The sequence below is a fragment of the Drosophila montana genome, unplaced genomic scaffold, assembly GCF_035044405.1.
Source record: "Drosophila montana isolate Dmon_TW-CO22-7 unplaced genomic scaffold, ASM3504440v1 contig_3083_1, whole genome shotgun sequence".
NCBI classification, from domain to species: Eukaryota; Metazoa; Arthropoda; class Insecta; order Diptera; family Drosophilidae; genus Drosophila; species Drosophila montana.
Window position 1 is genome coordinate 515,001 of NW_026997957.1, and position 14,893 is coordinate 529,893.

Here is a 14,893-nt window from a genome sequence, read left to right on the forward strand (position 1 = left end):
ATACAGGTGATCTTGCTGGCTGTGGACAGGTTTGCATGGTACACACCCCTCTTTAACCAGCAGCGACAACTCTCAATATTAGCCATAAAAGGCAATTAAACGTTTATGCTGTAAATTGACCACTATTTCGCACATATTGCACAAATAGTGGGAAATTTGCAAGATTAACTTTTAAATTGCCTTTTGTGGGATTTTTTAACAGTTTCGAAATAATTGCATTTGTTCTATATTTATTGCAACTCACCTTTACGCGCATCGTTGTTGTTGTTGTTGTTGTTTATTTTATAAATTCCAATTCTAAATTTAAGTTTTTTCAACAATTCACATGCACTTGCACCTGCCCCACTGGCGAACTTGTCGTATACGTGTTATTATTAAAGTGTTTGGCGGTTAAACGAACAGAAGAGCGAACACTTGAATACAAACAACCACCGACCCGTCACCTGATAAGCTGCGAACTCAAATGAAAGCTTCGCCCAAAGTTGTTAGCTTTTATACGTATGCAAAAACAGGGGCAGAGCGCAGGAGCAGCTTCGGGTTCTCATGAGCGCGTGTGTGCGCCCGCCCCTGGGTAGGAGTAAAGAGAGCGAACGCATGCGTAAGCGAAAAGGCGCGCCGGCGCCGCGATTTAAGCTCATTAAAACAAAAGTAAGAAATAACAATCTGTGCTTAGAACTGCACCGACGTCAGACATGAAAGGATGCCAATTAAATAAATAATTTCCCTTTTTCTTATTTGGTGTGCTTAGCCAATGCCAAGGGCAATTTCAACAGAATTGCCTTTTGCGCCGATTCATGCACGGCTTTTACTGTTGTTGGGGCTGATAATGGCTTACAGCGTGTGCCGGCGGCATGTAATCAAACACCTTGAAAATTTAATTTTGTAATAATAATGTAATGAGGAAGCCGGCGCTGCTGCTGGCGGTCAACCTGTGGGAGAAAGTGAGCGCCAGCGCGTGGCTAGCGGCTGGCTCTTGGCGGCTGCCCCACAGTTGAGTTTACCTTGTTGCTAGGGGAATTCCGTTGGCAACACACGTTTGCTGGCCGTGGTGAAATATGTTCATGTGTGAATTTGTATACTACGGGCATTTCATTCATAAACATATTTTGGTCAGCATATCTGCGTCACGAGCTTTACGCCTGCGCATTATACGCTACATACATATAAAACATTTTAATCATTGTGTGAGATTAACATAAATATGCAAATACATGTACATGATCACACACACACATAGCATTTGCATATGTGTGGATCATAGTGCTTTCACATGGTATAGCAACGCCCCAGCAGAGCAAGGCCAACAACAGCGCTTACTGCATAATTTCCCTCTCATCTCAAATGCACTCTCGCTTTTTTATACCCTTGCTAAGTTAAGAGTATTTTTATTTTTTCGCAGGTTTTGTAACGCTTAGAAGGAAAATCTCTGAATGAAACTTTGCAAAGATTTATATTTTTTTGTTGCAGGCAGTGTATAGATTATTTGGATAGATATATCTACTATATCCCATAAGAACAATTTGCATAAAACCGCTTCTGAGACGTGTGTCTGTAAGAGCATTTAATATTCGACGTAACGGAATAAGCGGTTTTGTGTTGTTGTTGCTTTACATTTAGCATTTTACGTGAGAGCAGAGCAGAGCAAGTGCTTGCTGCTGCAGCAGCAGCAGCAGCAGCATTGACGTTTTACTGACATTGAGCGCTTAACGGTTTCTCTTAATGGCCGACGTCAAAATTTGCTTTTGCTGCATTTGCTGTTCTAATTTTACATGAAAGCTTTTATTGGTACTTGCGCATGCGTGTTTTATATTTTTGGCCAGTGCTGGTGGTTGATGCCGGTCAATGTACACTTTCGGCCGAGTTTTTTTTTGTCTCTTGGCTTCTTTAGCTGGTCTGCTCATGCGGAAACGGGTCGTATGCGCAATGCGTGCGCATTTAATAAGACGCAATTGCAATTTTGCATACTTTTTATACACACACACATACATGCTTACATACACACATAGGCAACTATGTATGGCATGTGCTGGTACGTGTTGTTGTTCTGCTCCTGTTGTATTTGCAAGTTTGTTCAAAATCTAACGGTAACGGCGGCACGTACTGTGAAAAACAACACTGAAATTCAAGAATACACAAAATATCTGTAGACATAAATATGCATATATGGCATATAGACATATGCTTGTATAATTCGCATGTCTCAAGGCAGAACGAGCAAGAATGTGAATAAAAAAGTTGCTTTGGCATTTACTAAAGTATGCATTTCATTAGATTAACATTTTTTTTGTATCATTTTTCGCTTTACAGTTGTTATTGTGGTCTAAAACAGCTCCAGATCCAGCCTGGACCCAGTCTCATTCATAAATACAAACACACATGTTCGTGTGTGTGTGTGTGTGTGTGTGCGCGCGCGCGTTTGCATATGCTACGTATTTCACAACCTGAATTAAAAAAAAAAGAAAGAAGAAAAAAAAGCAAAGACCACGCCACTTGCCCATGTCAACGATCTTATTTATGCTCCTATCTCATTCTTGTACCTGGCCAGCGCAGCCATCTACTCATCTACCGCTTCAAATGTGTCCGCGCGAACTGCTGGATCGGTTTTTTTTTTCTCTTGTCGGTTTTTTCGGCAGCCAAAAGCAAACTGGTTCTCGTTCTATTAGATAGCATCATCGGCATCATCTTCAGCTTTATCGGCGCTCGCGCTCTGATGTGTCTAGACGAGCTTGGTCCTTGGCAACAGAGCGAGCTGAAAGGAGGGCCAATGTCTGCTGGGATCGTTGTGTTGCTGCTGTTGTTGCGGCAGGCGTGTTCCTTGAACTAAGGGCGAAAGTGGTGTGCGTCACGTCCGCGTCTGACTTTGCCGGCGCATTCATACAATTTGCCGTTTATTCTTTGCCATCCTCCTTTACCGGTCTGCTAAAGAATCTTCTCATTTCCCTTTTTTTTCGGTTCTGCTCAAGTTCAAGAAACTCTGCAACTGGCCAAGGAATGCTCGCATTTCTAATAAGCAACAGGCCGTTAACGACAAAACCGACATTTTTATGCCCTTTCTAGCGCCGAATTAATTAATAAGAAACGCGTGCGCAGAGACAGACGCACATGACTAAGATGTATTCAATGCCACAAATCGATGAGTAACACAACAACAATGTCCATCAATGGAATTGACCAAAAAACGCAACTTAGTCATAGCCAATATTAGTTTTGGCCAACATAAATCAAGTTCAGCGCATTTGAAATCGAAAGTATTTCAAAAGAAACGGCCAACAGGCGTGCTGACAGACACGTCTGCTGTAGGGCGCCACTTGCGCAGCCAATGCTGGCGCCATCTAGCGTTAGTTTGGGCAAGCTCAAACAGCTGTTTTGCATTCATTTTAGGCCGCGTTTTTTATATAAATAGGAAAAAAACAAGTTATGCTCGGCGCAAAAACACGACATTTCGTGCGTAAAACCAATCTGCCGGGCAACTGGAGCTGGTGCCGCTGGAGCAGCAGCAACCAAACGCCAGAGGCAACAGCTACACAGCCGGATGCGAGCGCAGCCAAGCGACAGCAGCTGCTCAATGAACTCGCGGAGCCTCTCCAGAGCGCCACCCGTCCGGCCGTTGATCCCAAGGAGACGAGCGTGATGCTGTTTCCCGGCCAGGGCACACAGTACGTGGGCATGGCCAAGGATTTGCTGCGCTTTCCCGGCGCTCGTCGCATCTTTGAGCTGGCCAACGAGGTGCTCAAATACGATTTGCTCAAGATTTGTCTCGAGGCTCCCCGCGAGAAGCTCAATCGCACCGAATACGCACAGCTAGCCGTGCTCGTCTCGTCGCTGGCCGCCCTGGAGCAGCTGCGCGAGGAGCGACCCAAAGCCATCGAGAGCTGTGTGGCAGCCGCCGGCTTCAGTCTGGGCGAGATCACAGCGCTTGTCTATGCGGGCGCACTGCCCTTCGACAAGGCGTTGCAGCTGGTGCAGGTACGCGCCAATGCCATGCAGGCTGCCTGCGATCTGGCGCCAGGCGCCATGGCCATGACACTCTACGGCCCGGACACCAATCTGGGCGAGGCCTGCGCCAAGGCGCAGCAATGGTGCCTGGACAACGGCGTGGAGTCACCCTATTGCGGCATAGCCAACTACATGTATCCGCACTGCAAGGTCGTGGCGGGCAACGTGCAGGCCCTCGAGTTTCTGGAGCAGAACGCCAAGGCGCTGAAAATACGCCGCATGAAACGTTTGGCTGTCAGCGGAGCCTTCCACACGCCGCTCATGGAGAGCGCCGTGGAGCCGTTTAGCAAGGCTCTAAAGTCGATACGCCTACAGGATCCGATCATACGCGTCTACTCCAACGTGGACGGCAAGCCGTACAGAAATGCCACGCACATTCTACGCCAGCTGCCCAAGCAAATTGTGCGACCCGTGAAATGGGAGCAGACGCTGCACCAGCTCTACGAGCGGCAACAGGGCGTCGACTTTCCGCGCACCTTTGAGTGTGGTCCCGGCAAGGGCCTGCTGCAGGTGCTCGAGAAGGTCAACGCCAAGGCTGCCCAGACGGCATTCAATGTGGTCGCGTGATTTAATAATAAAAAAAGTTTCGATATTGCTTTATATAAAAAAATGTATTCTCTTGGCTAGCGGAAGAAGGAAAAGAACAGAAATGCGACACCAGTTGAAGGGGGCGTGGCAGGCGCCTCTAGGCTTTGTAATCTCTTGTGCTCATGCGATGCGCGAAGGCGGCGCCTTTGTTTTTGCGGAATCTCTCGAACGGATCGTTCAGGTTGTTGCCCACGCCCTAAAAGTGCAAGAAACAGAGAAATGTTAATTGCATTTCAATTTACAATATTTATTTGTATTTGAATAAGTTATAAAATTAATCATATGGAGATCTTCTGGCGATTACCTTGTACATGTCCTTGCGATCGCGCACCTCACCGCCCGAAATGGGCGTGTCGATGCCTTGGCTTTTGGAGCCGAGGCCGGTGCCCGTGCCGCCCCAGCCCATCTTCATGAGCATCTGATGGCCCTTATTTGTCTCCTCAATGAACTCCTGCGGCTTGGCAAAGCTGCTGCCACTGCAAGAAAGAGAAGAGTCAGAAGATGCATTAGGTTTAGGTGTTGGGATTAGCGGAGCACTCACAAGAAACTGGGCGGCGTGGGCGATCTGTCGCGTTCCACGCGTCTGGAATTGTTTGCATTTCCGCCATTATTGCTGTTACTATTATTGTTATTATTATTATTGTTGTTGTTGTTGTTGTTGCTGTTGCTGCTGGTGTTGCTATTGATCCGCTCCGCGCGATTCTCACGCGTGTTACTGTCCCGTTCGTGTCGAGGCGAACGATTGCGCGCCTTGCGATTGCTGCCGCCGCCACCACCACCCGCTCCTCCGCCTCCGCCAATCCTATTGCGCTGCGGCGGCGGCGTATTCGCGCGTTCCTCGGAACATGACTTGGAGCGTGAGCGGGATTTATTGCGACTGATGGGCGTGCGGGAACGTGAGCGACTTCGACTTTTGGAGCTGAAAGCAGGTTGGATTTATATAAAATAATTGTTGAATCGAATGCTGATTAATCTTGACCCACCGATAGCAGCGCTTGTTGCTCTTCTTGACTTTCTCCAGCAGAATGGGACTGGGCGAGCGCGACTTGTCGCGCGTGCCATTCTTGATTTCCTCCTCCTTTTGCTTGCGCGCCGCATTCTTCACCTTGTAGTACTCGTACAGGCCCAGCTTCTCCCAGCCCTCGCTGTAAGTTGCAAACAATTAGTTAAACTCGCTTGGGATAATTTTAAATTAGCTACGTACTTGTCCCGGGGACGATCGTGCGAGGGCGCCGCATAGAAGGCATTCAATGCGTTTGTGAGGCGTTCACTTTGCGGCGCCGGCGCTGGCAAACGTATGTCCGCCGGATCGAGCGGCTTGTAGTTGTAGTCCTCCAGCCGTATGAGTGGAACTATTAGACCGGCTGGCAGATCATAATACGGCGCTGTCGGCACTTGCGGCTCCTGCGGCAGCATGGACTGCTCAGCGGCGTCTAGATCACAGTCCGTATGGGGCAGCTGCTCGCCCAGCGTCTCATCCGGCCGCTGCTGCAGCACAACATTTATGGCCGCATTGAGGGCGCCCATGTCTACGTTAGGGTCAACCGCTTGGCCCAGATTATTGAGCGGCATTTGTGCAAAGGGCGGCGGCTGCTGCTGCGCCTGCTGTTGATGATGCTGGTGTTGCAGCTGCATCTGCTGCTGCAGCTGCTCGTCGGGATGTCGCTGCTGGTGCTGCTGATGATGCTGCAGCTGCATTACCGCTTGTATCGCTGCATTCAGCACACCCAAATCCACGGGCGGATCGCCAGCTGTGACTGGCAGCTGATTGTACTGGTTGGGCGGTGGCTGCTGCGGCTGTTGCTGCTGCTGCTGTGGCGGCACCTGACCATGAATGGGCGCTGGAAAACCTGGCGGCGGCTTTGACATGTCCGGAATGAAAAAGTTTGGACCGCGTGGATCCACATAGTGGTTGCCCGGCGGCGCCTGCTGCTGCGGCTGCTGTTGTTGCGGCTGTGGTTGCTGCTGGTAGCCCGCGAAGATGTTGTTGCCCGGCTGCGCATGATCGTGCGTTGACGACGACGACGACGGCGGCGGCGGCGTGTGCATATGCTCCTGATCCGCGCCGGGCATGGCAATGCGTTGCGCCATCAGAGAAGGTATGGATTTCGATTGGGGCGTGCCAGGCGCTTGCTGCTGCTGCTGCTGGAGCTGCTGCTGCTGCTGGAGCTGCTGCTGTGCCTTTTGTGCAACGAGAATTTGTTTTTCGAGCTGCAGCTTCTGCTGCTCCAATTGGGCTATTTGTTGCGTGGCATGTTGCATAAAAATCTGATGCTGTTTCTGATAGCTGTAAGCGGGAATATTGTTTGAATTGCATTACAATTTAAACCACTCTCCCACTCACTTGTCCAGCGTGGCCTTTGTCGTCTGCGTATATTTCGCGACAATTTCATGGTGCGTGTTCTGCAGATTCGTTTTGTACTCCTGCATGGATGAGTCCGGCGATTGCAGCTTGGAGATGACGCACGCATCAAAGAACTTGGCCTTCGATTCCCACAGCGAAAGCAGCTTGGAGAGCTTCTGGCGCTGATCATTGTTGGCAACTGGACAAAAAGAAATCAAGCAATTAGTATGGCGTTGTAAATTGGAAGTAGGCTCTGCTTGGATGCTTACTCAAGTCCGCGCTGCAGAACATCGGTATTACGACATTCTCGAGGCTGTTCTTCAAATCGCTGATATTTTTGCGCATGCTGTAAAATAGATTTTGGCGCTTAAACAAACGTGTGCCTGCGTCTCGCAAAGCTCTAACGATCTCAGCTGGACGGGAGCCCAAAGCTAGTTCGTCTGTCCGTCCGATTGTCCGTCTGTCTGTCTGCGCTTGAACTAAGCAACAAAGTTTTGCCTTGCCTATAAACTATTATTTCTTTTTATAATACCCTTGCAGAGTGTTATATAATCTGGGCCTAAGGTGTAGTTCCTTTCTCGATTCACGGTTTGAACCAAATCCCTTCCAGCTTTACACATCTTCTGTTTACTTAATTCCCATTCAATTTTTTACTCTACATTTGCCCGTTCTACCTGAAAATAGTGCAAATATTAACTATTTTCATATAGAAATTGCGGGCTATATTCTCTAATTTTCTATATATATAATTTTCTATAATTCTCTAATAGCATCAGCGACCGATGGAGATGTTTTATGGTTCGTTTAATAATTAAAAACAAATGGGAATTCCGAGTTCCAACAGGTTGAGTTCCCATCCAGCCTTGATTATAATTTTGTCGGGGAATATAAAAGTGAATTAAAATTATATTCATATCGGACAACAGTACCATAAAAATCCTATAGTAACTATTAGTTGATATCCCAGCCTAAAGTCTGCAAGGGTTTTAAGTCTTTGTCTTTCTCAAATAATTTTCGCTCTGTTACTTAGTTTGTTTATTTTTCGGTTTGTTTTTTGCGAACTTACCAATGATGGAGTATATCATTAACTAAATATATAAGATGCAATTTTTGCTGAAACGTTGAACCATTGAGCAAAGCCCTAAAAATAAATTAACAAACGAAAAAAACATATTTTTTTGTCCATATTTCTTTTTTCTGTACGCACAACAACATTTGCCAAAAGTGTTTGTTGTGTGTGTGTGTGTGTGTGTGTGTGTGCAGTATTGTATGTGTGTGTGTGTCTGTGTGTTTATGAGCGTGTGTGTGTGTGTGTGTGTTTGTTGTGTCTCAACTAAGCAACTGTTTATTGCCGCCTAAAACTACGCTCAAGACTCAAATAACTATTGAGTCCCGGTTGCATCTTCAATATGTCTCTCTTTTAAAACGAATCAACGAATTAATTTTTATTTTTTTTCTTTTTTTTTCTGAACTCAGCGAGCAGGCGACTCTCGCTCTCACGACTCTCGCTCGTCTCGCACGCTCTCTCTTGCACAAGACATCGCTCTCTCGCTTCGTTTGTAATCGCATTTCATGCGTTTCGATTCGATTCGATTTGGATTTCGTTTCGGTTCGTTTCGTTTCGTTTTGTTTCTCGTTAAACACTCGTTGAAAGAAAGAAACACATGGTAATTAATAAATGTTGAAAGATCATTAATTATATATAAACTGAGGCATACTTCTTTAAAAGATATTGTAAAACGACATTGATTTTTGCGCTGTCGGTTGAATGCTGTAAAATCCAGTTCTTGCCTAAAATTGCAATATCAAACGGGTTACTCATATTGTCATTGTCTCTGGGCAAATTAAGTTTATGAAAATGTTTATCATTTTGTTTTTTTTTTTTAAAGTTTAAATGGTTTTTTAATTATTCAAATTTGGAATATCGTTTGCAGTTTGTCTAGCTCAAAAAGTTAACTGACGTAAACGCATATGTATATGTATATATTATATTTAGTTAGATTTAAATACTAGATTTAGGCACTCGCTTTAGCTAGTTCTATATACATGTATATATATATTTACCTGCTGAGATGCTGTCCTTGGTGCAGGACTCAATGATCGGCTGCAGGATGCCATCGAATTCCCTCAACACAATGCCCTGCTCGGTGGCCAATTGGTCCAGCTGCGTCGTCTGGGCCGCCGCCATCGCATCGTCGATTTGCTTTGTCTTTTGTGTCATCAGCGCCTAAAGGTTTCACATTCGTTTCATTTCATTCGTTTCGGTGATTTGACGTTGGTTTATTTTTGGGCGCGCGCATAAAGATTTTTATTTTTGTGATTTGTTTTCATATTTCAAGAGCGACAATAAACGAGGATTTCGTTTTGTTTTTATACACATTTTTTTGTATTTTTTTTTTTTTTGTCAGTTGGTATGAAGAGTGGTTTCGTATTATTTTAATTTTTTTTTTTTTTTTTTTTTTAGGTTTTATGTTTCAAAAAATATACAATAAAGCAAAAATTTAATGTAGCATTGTAAAATTGTTAATTCGATAGTTAAAAAATTAATATAAACATATTGTAAATCGTGATTCATTAAGTTTAAATGCAGTTTTATAAAAGCTGAAAGTATATATTATTATATATACACATAATATATTCGGGCCAGACGAGGGACTGTAGAATAATACCACACACAGAATTAATAAAAAAAAAAAAGGAAATTATGCCCCGATGCAAAGCAGGAGAGGAAGACCAGACCAGTTGAAGGTATATACAAAGCCTTGGTATAGCAAGATTTCAGAAAATTTGACAGGTTTCAATTAGTAGAAGGAATTTGTTGTATATTTTTGAAAATATAAAAGTTGGGGTTTAATTACATACTATACAATAATATATAATATGGGACATCAGTTAAATTTCGAATGATAATATGCTACAAAGAGCACAACATAGCATTAACCAGAAGGCAAAGTCATGTTCGTGATGCCGAAGATTCACAATCTTGCGGACATATATCAGATTTGCGATTTATTTAGCTATTTTAGTTGTGTTCCACGTGGTTAGGATATTGCTTCTCTGAGAGAAACATTCTGAAGCTCCTAGTTGATGAATTTAGTCACGATATCATAAAAAAACACAATCGTTTTTTGCATAAAAACTATATAAAGAAACTATGTGCTATAATAAAACGATCCGATAAATGGCCAAAAGGGGATTAATGCAATGATAACGTCAGAGCCGAGACTTTTTGGCATAGATATGAGATAAGCAGACATGTGCTGGACAGTTGTTGCTGGATCAAGAAGATTTGTATAGATATACATAATATTTGTTTAACTGGCTCGAGGTACGTGGATTAAATTTTCAACAAAATATTTCGGTTTTACACGTCTGCGCTCTTTTGACGTGGAGTTTGAAACATCCATAATGTTATATATGGAATATAATATGTACAGATGTCTACATCAATAAGTTACACATTTAGTGAGCAAGTTAAAAAGGTGTAAATACAATCTTAAAATACGAATATTCAAGTAAATGTCAAGTGGTTGAGAAGGAATCAGAATGGAATGACCTGAAAATGAACTGAATAGCAGGATCTTATATTGAATATATAACCATAGATAATGGTTACTTTTCTCTAGGCATTCGTAAATGGGAACAACAATGCGAACAAGTGTCAAAGGACCAAAGCCAAAGGCATGTTTTCTGAGAATAAAGTGGAAACGTTTTGGTGGAATCTCAATTAAAGTAAAACAGTGTTGACAATTCAGCTATTTGCAAGCTTAACTTGGCTGTTTTCAGTGGAAATTTCGCAACCCTGTTTATTGGATTCAGCTACTTTTTGAAGCGGCAGTCAACACTGAAGTAAAGCTGCTTTCCTTAGGGAGAACTCTCACGAGATGTTTGGCAAAAATAAATATATGTATGCATGTTTATAGAGGAGGAGTCACACCTGTGAAGAGAGAGCAAATAGTATAGTTATTTACCGTATGCTGTGCGGAAAGATTCGCATCCGATTGTTTAATCTGATCCCGCAGCGTATTCTGTTGCATTTTGATCGCATCCAATTGTGTGGCCAGACTCATGGCAAGCGCACTGCCGTTCGCTGACTGGGGATTTGCTGGCGCTGGACCTGGTCCGGTTGCCGGACTCGCACCTGCATTGGGCGGCCACATATGCTGAGATTTCTGTTGCGCCTGCTGCATGCTGTCCTGGACATTGTCATGCATGTTCGGCGTGAGCTGCTGCTGCTGCGACTGCTGCTGCTGCTGTTGCGTCGCGTAGTGTGCGTGAGTTGGCGGCGGTTGTTGCATATAGAGCGCACCTGTGGGCATGCCGCCCTGTTGTTTCAGCACTAAAGAGAAACATTCAGTCAGAATGGAATAAATGGAAATTTTGTCGCTTACGTACTTGCCTGCTCCGCTGCCACACGGAACTGATAGTAGTTGGCGAATTCGCCGCCATAGAGAAATTCAAACTTTGGATTATTCTGTTGCTTTTGTTTGGTAATTGCTTCGAACTCGGGTCCATTGCGTGCCACAAATTCGGCCAATTTATCAATTATATTGCGTAAACTTGCATCTGTAAAACAAGTAAAACAGCACATCAATTTTTTTTTAGCTTCGTTCTGCAACGTGCGTATGTGTGTGTGTGTGGGCAAAGATTTTGCAAATGTTCAGCTTACCTCTTGGGGGTTGAACATCCATTTTGCTTGGTATTTTTTCTTTTTACAAACTAGCTATTTTGTAGGCTAAGGCTTAAATAATCATAACTTTTAACAATTAATTCATCACTTTTTGCGGCGACCGCAAAGAATTTTTATCAGCACTCTTCTTCTTGCTTCTATTCAGACGCCATATTTAGAGCTGGAGCGTTTGCAATTCGCAGTTTATCGATAGGTTTCGATAGAGAGAAGAATCTTCGAGCGAAAATCGAGTAACTCGCTTTTCTTTTTGTAAAAGCTGCCAGTCATTTTGCATTTTATTCAATTTTTGAGAAAGTAAACATGGCAGTACGTGTTATTAACGACGAATCACATTTCCAAGCGGAGTTAGCTCAGGCAGGAGTGCGCCTGGTTGTTGTGGACTTTACAGCAACATGGTGCGGACCCTGTCAAAGGATTGCGCCCGTGTTTGACACGTTTCCCAGTAAATATCCCAAAGCCATATTCCTGAAAGTGGACGTGGACAAATGTCAGGACACAGCCGCCGGCCAGGGTGTCTCTGCTATGCCAACTTTCATATTCTATCGCAACAGGACCAAAATCGACCGTATTCAAGGCGCCAATATAATGGGTTTGGAAGCCAAAATAGAGGAGCATATTGGCACGGGCGTCGCCGAGGAGGCCGGCGAAGACTATGGCCAGGGATTGGTAAGAGCTTCACATTCATTCATTCCAAATGTTTTTCACAACATGACTCACACACACACACCCACCCACACAGATGGAGCTCAATACGTTCATCTCGAAGCAGGAGTGCGAGTGCTTGAATGAATCGGACGATCACAATCTAAAGCATGCTCTGGCGTCGGCTGGTGGCTTTCTGCAGTCCGACTGCGATGAACAGCTCATTTTGTCCATAACCTTTAATCAGGCCGTCAAGATACACTCGCTGAAGTTCAAGGCACCCCCACAACTGGGACCCAAGGAAGTCAAGCTGTTCATCAATCAGCCGCGAACCATTGACTTTGACATGGCGGAATCCATGAGCAGCGTGCAGGATCTGACGTGAGTTTTGCCAAAATTCAGCTAATTGGAAATGTTAACCTTGTATTTGGTGACTTGCAGCCTGGGCGAGAAGGAGCTGGAGAACGGCAACCCCGTCAATCTGCGCTATGTGAAATTCCAGAATGTGCAAAACATACAGATCTTTGTGAAGAACAATCAATCGGGTGGCGACATAACCCAAATCGATTATATTGGCTTTATAGGCTCGCCCATTATAACAACCAAGATGACGGACTTTAAGCGTGTCTCTGGCAAAAAGGGCGAAAGCCACTAAATCGGTTAGCTTGAATATTAAATTGAAGTTCTAGTGTTTTCCCCATCTTATTAACCAGGCTTGCTCCTTGTACTTTCGACTTAAAATTAAGCAAAAAAAAAAACTTATAGAAATGCATTAACAATGACAACTAACAAATAAAACAAATCAAGCTGGCAATTATTAATATCGCCCATCACAGGCTGCTGTGCGTTCGGCCATCCAGCTCCTTGTTGAGCATTTGCCAAGCGCGCTCCGCCTGCCGCTGCGTAAAATCAAAGTCCCACTGCGAGCTGAATATCACTTGGGACTTGGCCACAATATCAGCGTTGCTAACTTGACTGGCGAGACGTTTGCGCGCCTCGTCCTCGCTGAGGTTGTTGCGTTCCATGACACGCTTGATCGCCTCCTCGGGCGGCACGATCATGGACCACACCTCATGGCAGTTGGGCTCCCAGCCTGCTTTAAGCAACACAGCTGCCTCCAGCACCACCACCTTGGGCACCTGGTTAGCGGCACGCAAGTTAGCCAGTCGTCTATTCACCTCCACCATCAGCTCCGGCCAAACGATGGAGTTCAGCGTGTGCAGCTCTTGCGCATTACCAAAGACTCGCGGGCCCAGCTTGGTGCGATCGATGCGCCCATCAGCGGCAAGTATCTCGTTGCCAAAGTGCTTAAGGATCTTCGCATAGCACGTCTGACCCGGCTCGTATACATCATGCGCCACCTTATCACAGTCGATGACATGGGCGCCCATGTCGCCCAGACGCTCGGCCATTTTGCTCTTCCCCGAGGCAATGCCACCTGTCAGCCCAATGATATACGGACGCACGGGCAGCTGAGGACGCGCCTGCTCAAAATAATTACAGTTGAGAAACTTTTGAATGCAGTGAAAAAGTGGGAGGAAGTTACCTCTGGCTGGCGCCAACGTGTGCCCAGCAGATCGATGCGCGTGTTGCTGGAGCTGACCTTTGACTCGTGTATGCCATCGTGTACATTGCTCTCCACGATATCAATTGCGAAGATATCCAGCTGACGCAACTGCTTGCTGGCCCTTATCTCGTTGACCTTTTGGCCGCCACGCAGCGTCTCAGCACTCACGACAATCATGTCCATGTCCGGATCATGCTGAGTCGGCCCAAATGGATCGTCGATGGGAACAATATCATATTGCAAGGTATTATCAATGTCTAAAAGGAATTCGCGCAATTCAGCGATACGCTGCTCCACGGGCAATATTAGTTCCGGCAATATTTTGCCTAAAAATAGTTGCAAGTGATAAGTGATAAGGGAGATAAGAAAAGTGCCCGTTCATGTTAGTTTACCCTTAGTCATAGCGGCCGTGGTGACGCCCACCACAAGACGCTTGCAGGCGCGGAGCACGGCCTGTGTGAGGAATATCTTATGGCCAATATGGATGCGATCGAAGGTGCCGCCCAATACCACTGTCGGGTACATCTGATGACTGGCCGGCTGGTCTTCTGCTTCTGGAAGCTGTTCGTCCGTACTGTTGGAGTCCCCCAGAAAAATTGTTGGCTGACTTATGTTAAGCGCACTGCGCAGCCTGTCGCAGAGCTCTGGCTGATGTGTGTCCGAGAATATCATATCAACGGGCTTGCATAGCTGCAGAGCGCTGGCCGCCTGATGCTCCTTGAGCGGTGCCACCAGCACGCGCAGATCCACCTTAGTGCCCACGTAGCTGCTGCTGTCCGCATACAACTGTGATATAAGACGACCCCAAACAGGTGGCGGCGGCGTTGACGCTGGCACATTTAAATGTATGTACAGCGAGTGAACGTATTTTTCAATGCTGCGCAAGGATTTGCCCAATTGTTTGATGTTGGACACGACCAGCAGTCCAGTTGAAGCCATCTTATTGTGTTTCCTTCGGCTGAGCCAGTTAACCGCGGTACTCTGTGTACTTTGGACTGGGATTGTTATTGTCGTACCGATATATTAATATAATCGATAAATGTTGCTCGTTTTGGACAAGTCTATC

The 14,893-nt window shown here is 45.4% G+C and overlaps 5 protein-coding genes across 8 annotated transcripts in view; 2 read left to right on the top strand and 3 right to left on the bottom strand.

The window, feature by feature from the left end:
* The window catches only part of Ilp8 (Insulin-like peptide 8), a 1,843-nt gene extending 1,369 nt beyond the window's left edge, over positions 1–474 (bottom strand). The window contains exon 1 of the mRNA XM_064685660.1: positions 245–474. Within this exon, the coding sequence (XP_064541730.1) occupies positions 245–256 (12 nt within the window). The 5' untranslated portion in view covers positions 257–474. The remainder of the gene's footprint in view (positions 1–244) is intronic.
* A 2,903-nt stretch (positions 475–3,377) lies between these two features.
* On the top strand, positions 3,378–4,581 carry beg (malonyl-CoA-acyl carrier protein transacylase beg). Its single transcript, XM_064685653.1, has one exon. It carries the CDS (start codon positions 3,418–3,420, stop codon positions 4,561–4,563), a length of 1,146 nt encoding a protein of 381 aa, XP_064541723.1. The 5' UTR covers positions 3,378–3,417; the 3' UTR covers positions 4,564–4,581.
* Positions 4,582–4,588: 7 nt separating this feature from the next.
* LOC135430834 (calcium homeostasis endoplasmic reticulum protein) lies at positions 4,589–11,739 on the bottom strand. Of its 4 annotated transcripts, XM_064685644.1 has the most exons (13): positions 11,598–11,739; positions 11,324–11,494; positions 10,900–11,267; positions 8,993–9,155; positions 8,647–8,719; positions 7,995–8,069; positions 7,198–7,274; positions 6,929–7,127; positions 5,789–6,871; positions 5,568–5,729; positions 5,126–5,503; positions 4,889–5,060; positions 4,589–4,780 (listed from the first exon to the last, which is right to left on the bottom strand). In XM_064685644.1, the coding sequence occupies exons 1-13, from the start codon at positions 11,617–11,619 to the stop codon at positions 4,682–4,684; spliced, it is 3,042 nt and encodes a 1,013-aa protein (XP_064541714.1). In that variant the 5' UTR covers positions 11,620–11,739; the 3' UTR covers positions 4,589–4,681. The 4 variants fall into 4 exon arrangements, 3 of the variants coding, with proteins under 3 accessions (XP_064541714.1, XP_064541715.1, XP_064541716.1); XM_064685645.1 differs by lacking the exons at positions 8,647–8,719; positions 10,900–11,267; positions 11,324–11,494; positions 11,598–11,739 and having other exon boundaries at positions 8,993–9,027; XR_010436685.1 differs by lacking the exons at positions 4,589–4,780; positions 4,889–5,060; positions 5,126–5,503; ... (2 more) ...; positions 7,995–8,069; positions 8,647–8,719 and having other exon boundaries at positions 6,985–7,127.
* On the bottom strand, positions 11,598–14,850 carry Ppat-Dpck (Bifunctional Phosphopantetheine adenylyltransferase - Dephospho-CoA kinase). The gene is made up of 3 exons (XM_064685650.1): positions 14,220–14,850; positions 13,807–14,153; positions 11,598–13,744 (listed from the first exon to the last, which is right to left on the bottom strand). Exons 1-3 carry the CDS (start codon positions 14,764–14,766, stop codon positions 13,091–13,093), a joined length of 1,548 nt encoding a protein of 515 aa, XP_064541720.1. The 5' UTR covers positions 14,767–14,850; the 3' UTR covers positions 11,598–13,090.
* On the top strand, positions 11,919–13,174 carry Txl (Thioredoxin-like). The gene is made up of 3 exons (XM_064685654.1): positions 11,919–12,284; positions 12,358–12,641; positions 12,702–13,174. The coding sequence occupies exons 1-3, from the start codon at positions 11,919–11,921 to the stop codon at positions 12,913–12,915; spliced, it is 864 nt and encodes a 287-aa protein (XP_064541724.1). The 3' UTR covers positions 12,916–13,174.
* Positions 14,851–14,893: the final 43 nt, after the last annotated feature.